The 11,427-nt window shown below is 40.7% G+C and overlaps 1 protein-coding gene and 1 long non-coding RNA gene across 3 annotated transcripts; one reads left to right on the forward strand and one right to left on the reverse strand.

The window, feature by feature from the left end:
• Positions 1-1,418: 1,418 nt before the first annotated feature.
• On the forward strand, positions 1,419-6,962 carry LOC122045184. 2 transcript variants are annotated; one of them, XM_042605293.1, is made up of 7 exons: positions 1,419-4,769; positions 5,008-5,087; positions 5,321-5,656; positions 5,871-6,144; positions 6,230-6,383; positions 6,494-6,593; positions 6,659-6,962. In XM_042605293.1, exons 1-6 carry the CDS (start codon positions 3,921-3,923, stop codon positions 6,535-6,537), a joined length of 1,737 nt encoding a protein of 578 aa, XP_042461227.1. In that variant the 5' UTR covers positions 1,419-3,920; the 3' UTR covers positions 6,538-6,593; positions 6,659-6,962. The 2 variants fall into 2 exon arrangements, with proteins under 2 accessions (XP_042461227.1, XP_042461228.1); XM_042605294.1 differs by having other exon boundaries at positions 1,420-4,769; positions 6,483-6,593.
• On the reverse strand, positions 4,645-5,601 carry LOC122045185. The gene is made up of 3 exons (XR_006129903.1): positions 5,470-5,601; positions 5,148-5,361; positions 4,645-4,780 (listed from the first exon to the last, which is right to left on the reverse strand). It is a non-coding gene; the product is annotated as an uncharacterized LOC122045185 (long non-coding RNA).
• Positions 6,963-11,427: the final 4,465 nt, after the last annotated feature.

Raw genomic sequence — 11,427 nt, forward strand, 5'->3', positions numbered from 1 at the left:
GCGCTTGATACTTCCACGCAATCTTTGAGAAATTCGTTTCTATATCCATACAGTCTCTTCTTGTTGTCCATGATCCGTAGCAGATACTAAATATCATATTTGGATACTTTAACTGTTGCTTATTTATGTACGATATTGAGCATGCTGGCCTCATGTAGCATACCTGTTTCTGCTTATATATATATATACATGATGACTGTTGCATTGTTCGCATCATGTCATTGCATGCATGCCGCTGTCGTGCCGCACTCGGCCACTCGTGTGAGTGGTAGCTGGAGTACGAGCAACAGGGACCCCGCCGCAGATGTAGCTAGTTAGCTACTATGCAACTGTCCCCTCGGCCACTCGTGTCAGTGGTAGCTGGAATGGTGTACAGTCTGTCACTGACCCGGCCTCTCGACCACACAGGGGTCATGGTGCAGAGAGGTGGGCGGGAGTGACCATCCGTGCATACACTGTTATTATATTTGTTATGACTGCTGCTATTTATATATGCTGTTATTGCTTACTCACTGCTGTTGTTCGCATATGCTAATATGCTTGTGTTGAGATATATTCTCGTTGTCGATGTTTAGTCATTAGAAATTTGTATATACCTTGCTTATTACCCCTGTAGTTATGAGCAGTACTGTAGCAGATTAATACCAGTTCTAACCTACTATATCTAGCCTAGGATATGGTTTCAGGTATGAGCATTTGTTTTGATTCTATTTTTGTATCTGCTATTTCCTCTTATGAGACTGTATACTTTTGGCACTTTCTATCTGTATATTATGTTCATGCACTATCTTATCTTTACCCGCTGAGTTCCAATACTCATCACCCCATAAAATGGTTTTCTTTCGCTAGGTAACAGGTAGATGAGACATGGATGCTTGGAGAGATGTCGGCCGTTAGTCCTGGGTCCTACGTCACACTCGAGAATAGTTTTTTTATTATTGGGTTTTGTTATCGTTTGGATTGTATGTTAATTTTGCGTACTTTGCTTTTAAACAAGTCATTAGGGAATTTTGGGTCAAGTCTGTGATGACAGGTATTTTTGTTAGTGTCGTTGTTAGTTTTACGTTTGTATTATTTTGTGTCTTCCGCTGTGCATGTTTCCAGTCGTGTGGGTTGTTGTTAACTGTGTAGTTGTTTTTATTCATTTATGTCCAGTCGGGTAGGCTGTGTATATTAATTGCGTGGTTATATTATTTTTATTGTGTATATATTCCAGCTGAGTGTGGCTAATGTATATTTTGTATGTAGTAATGTTTCAGATTGTCACCCGTACAGGGGAGATGCTGCCGAAATTTCTTCTGGCATGGACTCCTTTGGGGGCGTGACATATTGTCCACTTTGTGCCTACACCCTCATGACTTTGCTCTTGGGCTCTCCTCAAAATGCCTTATTCCAATGGAGATATCCTACATCCTTTTAAACCCATGATCTTTACTAAATCTTTCAAATGTGGGACTTTGATTGAATCCCAACAATCCTCCTCTCAAACGAAGGACCACAATTACTCTCATAGTCAGGGTCTTCCCGCGAGTATTCTATCACCCTGACCTGCTCTGGGCCTCCCTGCAAGCATCTGCATCTGGTCATTCTTGAACTACTGCAGGCCTCCCTGTCAGCATCTGGTCACCCAAACCTACTAGCCTCCCCACAAGTCTCCGGTCACCTTGACCTGCTCCAGGTCTCCCTGTGAGTATCTGGTCACTCTGACCTGCTTCAGGCCTCCCCACAAGTATCTAATCACTCATGACTAGCTTCGGGCCTACCCTCAATTTCGTTCAAGGACACCCCACATTGTATTTCTCTGGACCATGACTCTGATACCATTTGTTGTGCCCAAAGGATGCCCACATATCTCCACAATGGCATGATATTGTCCACTTTAGGCCTAGACTCTCATGACTTTGTTCTTGGGCTATTTCCGAAAGACCTCATGCTAATAAAGATATCTTGCATCCTTTTAATCCATGATCTTTACCAAATCTTTCCAGTGTGGAACTTTGATTGAACCCCAACAATCCTCCCTTTAAACGAAGGACCACAATTACTCTCATGGTACAGGCCTTCCCGCGAGCATTTGGTCACCCTGACCTGCTCTGGGCCTTCCGTAAGCATCCGTATCCGGTCACCTTGACCTACAGGGCCTCCTCGCGAGCATTCGATCACCTTGATCTGCTTCGGTTCTCCTTGCAAGCATCTGATCACTCTAACCTACTCGTTTCCTCGTAAATATCTGGTCATCCTGACCTACTCCAGGCCTACCTTCAAGCATCCAGTTATCCTGACCTACTCTGGACCTCCTCACGAGTATCCAGTCACCCTGACTTGCTTCGAGGCCTTTCCCACAAGCATCTGGTCATCTTGACCTGCTCTAGGCCTACCCACGAGCATTTGTTTCCGGTCATTCTTGACCTACTCCAGGTCTCCTTAGAGCATCTAGTCAACCTGACCTACCCCAGGCCTATCCTTAACTTCGTTTAAGGTCACTCCACATTGCATCTGGCCTAGACCATGACTTTGATATCATTTGTTGTGCCCAAAGAATGTTCACATATATCCACAATGGTATGATATTGTCCACTTTGGGCCTAGACCCTCATGACTTTGCTCTTGGGCTCTTCACAAAAGACCTCATTCCAATTGAGATATCCTACATCCTTTTAAACCCATGATCTTTACCAAATCTTTCTAATATAGGACTTTGATTGAATCCCAACAAATAACCTAGTAAGAGCATAAGCTATAAACGACAAAGGAGGTATATATGTGGGTAAGGAAAAAAATCCTCGAATAATTATTACACATTACCTATGTTGTACACTTTCCTTTACTTAACAAACTCCGACACACTGCATCACCTCATGATTACGGAGGTTATGTGAGGGGGTATATAAAGGAGGAATCCTCTCTGTGAAAAGGTACGTTCTTTGAACATTTGCCACTTACACTCGGGCACACATCTTTTACTGTTCTTCATTCACCTGTCCAGACTTGTACTAATTTGAGTGTCGGAGACCCTTCATCAGGGACTCTCCCCTGGTTTTTGGGTGCTGTATCTCTGTGTGCACATGATCAGAAGAAAGCTTTCCCGTGGAGTGAAAAGTTTTTGACCAGTCAATTATCAAATCACCGTACCCTGTGCGTCACTATTCCAAATGCTAGTAGGCGCCCGTGATTTACCTCCTCCGTATTGATCTTGGGATGAGTTGATGAGAATACTGGAGATGAGCATATTCATCTTTTACCACAATAGAGTCATGCAACACATGGACCCATCATAGATTATCAGGATCAAGAACTAAAGAACGTGTTCTAGTAAAAACTACTTCTAGTAACAGCTAGATTTTGTTCGCAGATTTAAAAGGAACACAGGGACGCGTTTTTATATATATCCATTTAAATTCTCTATGGACAGTGCTGTGGGAGTTGAATTGATCTGCTACGGCGTTGACCGTTGAGTCTAATAATGCAAACCGGGTGGTCGAGCCTTTCGAACCGACGCGGCAACGATTTCGATGGCTCTCCGCGCGATTCTCCCGGCCGTAACAGCCGACTCCGCCTCCGACTCGACCGTTCCTCCTCTTACTCCTCCTCTCCGCCGCCCAAAATTTTCAAGTTTCAAATCTCTCCGTTAATCCCGATCCTCCCCTCCGACAGTAACAGCTCTCCCACTAAATTCTCGTCGCGCATTTAATTCTTTCCCAAACCAAATCAAAACCCATTCCAGAAACACCAGCCGTCCCTTCCATAACAGCAAACAACGGCAATCCTGCAGCGGAACTGCTCCGCCTCATAATAGAACGCCGGCCGGCTTCCCGGTTCTTATTATTATAGGTTGATCAGCTCTTACAATCAGCATGTTCCTTCACCGTCTCTTTGGTCTCGTTTGAATCCTAAAGTAGTGTAGCCATTACGCTCTCATCATGGCCTCCTCCGTGGCTCCGATGCCGATCTCCGGTAAGTGGCTCGAACCAGTCCGAGTCTCCGACTCCACCGCCAATAGCCGCTGCTCCTTCAACCCTTCTTACCTCGGCAAGATCGTCGCCCCTCAGCGGGAAACCAAAGATGTGCATTCCTCCTCCTCCTCCTCCGACCGGTCTGAGGAGGACGGCGGGTCGCCGGGGATTCTAGAACGGTGGGCGTCGTTGCAGGCGCGAGAGCTGGCCAGGACCCTCGACCGGCAGGCTCGCGAGGCTGAAATCTTAGCGTTGGCCACCGCCGCTCCGCCTGTCTCCGCCCGCGCCCTATCCTTTCTCCGCGAGGCTTCTGATTCCTCTTCGGCCGGCACTGCTGCAGTCGCTGCTGTCGACCTTCCTAGAAGCGTCCGGGCGTCGTCGCTGATACAGATGTGGAGGGATTTGGAGACCGACGCAGGGTTCAGTCCCAAGAACAGACCGGAGAACAGCAGCTACAACGCCGATAATGCCACACCCGCTGCTACTTCCTCGTCATCGGATGAGCTTTCCAGCGATTACTCCGGGGACTCGGATTCTGACATCCCAGCCACGAATTGTTCTTTGTTGAGGGAGAAGAATGGTCGGGTGGAGAACATCGTGAGGATGATGAGTTCCGGAAACAGGACACGCACCGCCGCCTCGTCATTGAATTCCAAGAACAAGCAATCCCCCCGAAAAAAACCGGAGGCGATGGCAGATAAGACATCAAGTGATCAGCGATCCATTGAAGATTTTGTTGCAAGAATGGAGCAGGAAAGGCGGAGCGAGCTTGTAGCATTGAATGAGCATCGTTGCGTCTCTCAGTTCCAGCATCAGGTAATCTGCAACTGAAAAACCGACGAATTCATTCTTGATCTTAATCTCATTCTGAAAAAAAAAAAAAACTTTAGGAAATGAATTTTTAATTTCTAAACTGAGTTTCTGAATTATAACAGTACAAATTCTCATCATGTTGAGAGTGTGATGCTGAATGTACACTCTCTCCGTGTGAATATACATTAAAGAAGTTATAGGCTAATAATTGACATTTTTTTCTTCATGTTCATCTTTGTAGCCAATATATGGTCTCACGAAACATTCAACACCAAAGGAGTCTGATGAATTGCATAGACGAACAGCAATCATGCATCCCAGGTAAAAACAAGAATTGCTACACTTACGACGAGCATAGTATCGAATATGTGTTGTACTTACATGGATGTTGAAACCACCTCTTGTGTTGTTTGAAAACTAATACTTGCCAAGAATTCATACGGTTAGGAATTCATAGTCTCCATGCAATCTCTTCTGTTATGAACAAGTTCTATAACCTTCATTTGCCTAGTTCTCTGTTTCAGTCTAAGTCTTGCTTAATCATTTTGTGGTAGGAGGAAGCAACTAGATGCTGAAGATTTTACTAGTCAGTTTGCTGCTAAGAGATATGATTCAGAAAGTTATCGTCACACAAACTCATCGTGGGATGAAAGAAATTTGTGGATGAGTAACCTTGATTTGCAAAGTATGGCAGATTTGTTACCTTCATATGGTTGGGGCGGTGAGGTGATTACCGAGGAAGGAGAATCATACTTGCAGCAACATGTTAGTAGATGGATGCATCAGCCCTCCAGTTCATGGAGACAATTAGCAGTCAGAAGGCAACCAATGTGCGTTGGATTCTTTCAGAAATTTGCTGATAATGTTGAGCTTATGGAGCTTTATGAAAGGTAATCTTGTTTCTGTTTGATAATTAATAACATAAAGTTGATGTTCTCTTTATGTGTGTGTTTCTCTTATCTGATTGAAAGAGTGTCCTAATATGGATTTTAGTATATTCTTCACTTACATGGCTTAAAGATCACGACAAATGGCATTGTTTAGTACTTTAATTCTAGAGTTCTGAATGTTTTGCTTAATCGTCCCTTGTTCATTTTTCTCCAGGAGAAGAGTCTCGACTTCCCTGGATAGCGATTTCTGCAACAAGTTAAACACAGTGGTCTTATCATTGTTAGACAGACAAAGGAAATGCTGTTTCGATGAAGACCTAACTGTAAATGATGAAGACCATCCATTCTGGCAACAAAAGGATGAGTACTTCAATAGTTCTAAGCATGTTGTTGATATCCCATCATCATGCTTAACTCCGCAAAACCATACCATGTTCCACTCAGAGCACCAGAAACATGCTTCATCCCCTCACCAATCATCTAAAAATGTATTGAGAAGTTCAATTTTCTTCTTTACAATGCTTTAGAACAAAATTTGATGATACGACGATATACTTGTTTGCAACATGGCAGGATGTAGAATTCATGGATGAATTGAGAAGCGGCATGACTCAGATACACGAAGAACTTCATGAACTTCGCAAGTTAGTCAAGAGTTGCATGGAGAAGCAAGTTGAATTACGCGATTCTATCAAACAAGATATTTTAGATGTGATTAGGCAATCAAGTGAGTCCTTCTTGTTCTACCCTTTATGGAATCAGTTCTGAATTTGCTGACCGCTAATTAATTATCCAATCTTGATGATTTTTTACCACCTTTGATCAGTTCTAATATAGGTCCAGCTGAGAGTATCTTGAATCGTTCATCCGCAACGATATGAATAAGATGCAGGTGTTGTACCTGCTTCGATACACAATCCCACTCATTGTTATATAGGTACGTATGTTTTCCATTGCAATTGAGTAGCCATCTTGATTCCAAATTAATGTTGTCATCTTCAGGTGTGAGCATGTGTGCCTGAGTTTAAGTGTGCTGCCGAGCTACAACGAGCAGTAGAAGATACCTAGCTCAGCCCAGATTGATGGAGTAATAGCTTGGAGATATATAAGAAGAGCCTACAAACATTTCATAGTGGAAGTGATTTGTTCCATTTCTTAGAATAGCAAACCCTTATTAGAGAGACTCCATCAAATAGCATTAGTATTTAGATTAGATATCTAGTTGAGACTGTATATAATGAGAAAGTATACTGAAATTGTACGACGGGATATTTGTTTGAGAGTCTATTAAAAATTGACGTTTTAATTACGGCCGCTGAAATATTGAAAAGTAAAAAACTGCTATGGCCTTTGTCGCTGCTCAGGGAATCATCCCCCTGTACGCCGCCGCTCTAGACGACTTCTCCGCAGACCGTAACCTCCCCGCCCTCCGTCGCGTCCACTCTCGCCTCCTCGTCCTTGGCCTCGCCCGCCACCGCTTCCTCCGCTCCAAGCTCTGCGCCGCCTACGCCTGCTGCTCCCGCCTCGCCGACGCCCGTCGCCTCCTCCGCCTCTGCCCCCGCCCCTCTACCTTCCTCCTCAACTCATTCCTCCGCGCCGAGACCCCACGCACCGCCCTACTCCTTTTCCGGCATATGGTTTCCCACCGGTCCCCTGCTCCGGACGGCGCATCCTTCGCCTCCGCCCTCCGCCATACCGCCGCCCTCCCCTCACTCCGCCTTGGATGCACCATTCATGCCGTCGCTATAACCGCCGGGATCCTCTTGGACCCTGACCCCCTCGTTCGCAACTCACTCATCACCATGTATTCCAAATGCGGCGATCTCGCTTCCGCCCGCAGAGTGTTCGACGGAATGTCCCGCAGGAGCGTCGCCTCGTGGACCGCCATGATCTCTTTGTGCGGTGCCCACGGGCGGGCGCCAGACGCGGTGGCTCTGTTCGGAAGGATGGTGGAGGAGATAGGGGAAGCAGGGTTGGACGGGCCAGCAATGACGGCGGTGCTTGCGGCATGTGCGAAAGGCGGGCCAGCAGAGGCGGAGTTTGGGCGGCGGGTGTTTGAGATGATGAGGGACGGACGGCTGGGCGGCGTGCTGCCTGGGGTGGAGCATTACACTTGCATGGTGGATCTGTATGGGCGGGCAGGGCGCGTGGAGGAAGCGGAGGCTTTGATCGAGGAGATGGACGGGGAGCCCGACGAGGCGATGTGGGCTGCTCTCCTCTGCGCTTGTCGAGAGCATGGCCGGCTCGACGTGGCGGAGCGGGTGGCCGACCACGTCTACCGTGGCTTCAGATTTAGTCCCATTTCTCCGAGACTCCCCCAAACATTACATTAGGCTGCAAAGAAATAAAAAGGCAATTACGTAATAATTAATCGAAATCCTTATTTGTGATCATTTTTAAAGGAAATTGTTGCTTAGTCGTATATTTAATGTTGAATAGGATAATTTCTATTTATTCCAGAACTCATCATGCTCGCGATGTTCTACGCTCAATTCACCCTTTTCTTTCTACTTGCACTCTTCGCCTAGCAGTTAAGAGCATGCACGATAGTTTGGGGTATTTTTTCCAAGTATTTGTGGACCTCATTTCTACATCAACTTTTAAATATCTAACTATTCAAATATCTCAACTTTCACAATGAAATATCTCACCATCCAAATATTTATGTGTCCCACCAATCAAATATCTCACTCTTAAATATTCTCAACTTCACAATCAAACCTCTAACCAATCAAATATTTATGGGTCCCATAACCATTTTAGTAACTTACATATAATTTTATATTTAAATAAAATTAATATGTATTTTTAATATATTTCATATATCATTTATTCATAAATATATTTTAGACAATTATTCAATATATATTTTTTAATATTAATATTTTATTTAAATGAAAACAATACAACATCGAGCGTACACATTTTTAAAAAAACTACAACATAGTTCAAATATTTCACAAAATCAGAATTGAATAACTAAATATTTCATATATAATAAATTAGTTATTTACTCATCATGATGGTATGTTTACCAGATGTGTTCAACCAAATCATGACGAAGTTGATGATGCACCTGAGTATCACGTAACTCGGAATTTCTTCGAATGTATTCAGTAAATTCACTGGTTGAGCCATGATTCGCTGTGATTGTATCTTATTCTTCGCGATCCCAAATCGATATTGCATGGCCTTCGTCCTCCACAATCATATTGTGTAAAATAATGCACGTATACATGATTTCTTTGCATTTGTCCATAAACCAATGTCGCCCTGGACCTCTTATAATTGCCCAACGAGCTTGGAGTACCCCAAATGCCCGCTCGACATCTTTTCTTGCAGCTTCTTGTCTTTCCTTAAATTTAATTCTTTTCGGATCCTGAGGGCAAGAAAAACTCTTGACGAAAGTGACCCATTCCGGATATATACCATCTGTTAGGTAGTACCCTTTTGTATATTGTGTACCGTTCACAATAAAATTAACTTCCGGTGCATTTCATTTCAAAACATCATTAAAAATATGTGACTCATTAAGCACATTGATGTCATTGCGAGATCCAGCAACTCCAAAAAATGCATGCCATATCCACAAATCGACAGATGCGACTGCCTCAAGCACAATTGTTGGATAGCCATGATCGCCTCGCGTGTACTGTGCCCTCCACGCAACCGGGCAATTTTTCCAGGCCCAATTCACAGCGAATCATGGCTCAACCAGTGAATTTGCTGAATACATTCGAAGAAATTCCGAGTTACGTGATACTCAGGTGCATCATCAACTTCGTCATGATTTGGTTGAACACATCTGGAAACATACCATCATGATGAGTAAATAACTAATTTATTATATATGAAATATTTAGTTATTCAATTCTGATTTTGTGAAATATTTGAACTATGTTGTAGTTTTTTTAAAAATGTGTACGATGTTGTATTGTTTTCATTTAAATAAAATATTAATATTAAAAAATATATATTGAATAATCGTCTAAAATATATTTATGAATAAATGATATACGAAATATATTAAAAATATATATTAATTTTATTTAAATATAAAATCATATGTAAGTTACTAAAATGATTATGGGACCCATAAATATTTGATTGGTTAGAGGTTTGATTGTGAAGTTGAGAATATTTAAAAGTGAGATATTTGATTGGTGGGACCCATAAATATTTGAATGATGAGATATTTCATTATGAAAGTTGAGATATTTGAATAGTGGGATATTTAAAAGTTGATGTGGAAGTGGGATCCACAAATACTTGGGAGAAATATCCCAAGCTATTGTGGATTGCCTAATAGGACTGAACTGATCCCTTGATTAGAGTGTTCTACTAAATCGAACAAACTCATTAAATCGGCTGAATTTAAAAAATTAATTCGATTTATTTGAAAATTTATTTTTTTTGAAAAAAATAATTAATTTGATTTAAGTTCAGTTTTAAAATTCTTTATTTAATTAAACTGAATTTTAAAACGAATCTAATTTTTAGACCCCAAATTATAAATCAAACCAAATTTTTATTAACCTAAATTAAATTTTTAGAAAAAAATAAATTTGTTCGGTTCGATTTGTTCGATTCTATCAAAAATTTGATTTGATTTATTCAATTTTTATCGGAAATTGATTCGATTCGATTACTTAAAAAAATCAGTTTAATTCAATCGGATTAATTCAATTCAATTTTAACCGAATATTCACCCCTCTATCCTTGATTGCCCTTCAATTCCTTCAAATCTGTATCAGCATTGGAATAAAAAAAATTACAAAAAACTAATAGAGCATTATGAAGATGGACTAACCTACCCTGTCAAACAAATTGTCGAAAAGAAAAGACTAGTCACATGGGAGTCAATTGGGTCATATATTTAAACACGTCGAGTCAACTAAATAAATTGGATAATCTAACTAACATAGTTGCCAACATGAACAAATGTAATAAAGAAAGTTAAATAAAATAAAATGTGGATCATTATACGGAGTACTTTGCTGCCTCCTCTATGGAGCAGCACATGAGATTGACGTTTAAAAATGATTTCGTATATTATGTTGTTTTCGAAATTTCATATCATATATCATATTAAAAATTTTAGTATATAAAAAATCATATCAATACTATATCAAAATTTTAATATACCAAAATTTTGATATATTAATTTTTTATATTGTATAAATTTATATTGTTACATTCAAATTTTAATATCTATATCAAATATCAAAGTAATTACATATTGATATTATAAATTTACAACAAATAATTTACCGGGTTTAAGAGATTAATAATTAGTTTCAAACGCATATTTTATAATGGCATCTAAATCCCATATTGTATATCATATAAAAATTTTTGAAATACAAAATATCATATACGTACCAAACTTCAGTCGATACACCAATTTTGATAAACTATTTTTTATCTACTTTAATTTTATACCGTCTTTGCTGACCCATTTAATTTTACCCCACTTTAATTTTACCTCCCCATTTTTATTTTATTCACTTTTTTTTCACACGTTAATTTTACCCTTTTTTTACTTTTTTTTGCCCAATCTTTTACCCACTTTAATTTTATTCAATTTTTATCCATTTTAATTTTACTTATTTTTTACCCACTTTACTTTTTTTTTCTTAAAAATTTTATACCCATTTTATTTTTGCCCTCTTTAAATTTATCTATTTAAATTTTGCCGACTCTATTGTTACCCATATTATTGTTTGACTCATTTTATTTTTTTAACCAAAAGTTTGATTGTTGTTATTGTT

Source organism: Zingiber officinale, chromosome 2B, assembly GCF_018446385.1.
Source record: "Zingiber officinale cultivar Zhangliang chromosome 2B, Zo_v1.1, whole genome shotgun sequence".
In the NCBI taxonomy this organism is placed as follows: domain Eukaryota; kingdom Viridiplantae; phylum Streptophyta; class Magnoliopsida; order Zingiberales; family Zingiberaceae; genus Zingiber; species Zingiber officinale.

What these genes read in the sequence shown, in the direction of transcription:
- LOC122045184 (XM_042605293.1), top strand. Translation starts at nt 3,921, where the DNA reads ATGGCCTCCTCCGTGGCTCCGATGCCGATCTCCGGTAAGTGGCTCGAA. An exon ending in ACAGCAATCATGCATCCCAG is followed by an intron (nt 5,088 to 5,320) that starts GTAAAAACAAGA and finishes ATTTTGTGGTAG; the next exon opens with GAGGAAGCAACTAGATGCTG. An exon ending in CTTATGGAGCTTTATGAAAG is followed by an intron (nt 5,657 to 5,870) that starts GTAATCTTGTTT and finishes ATTTTTCTCCAG; the next exon opens with GAGAAGAGTCTCGACTTCCC.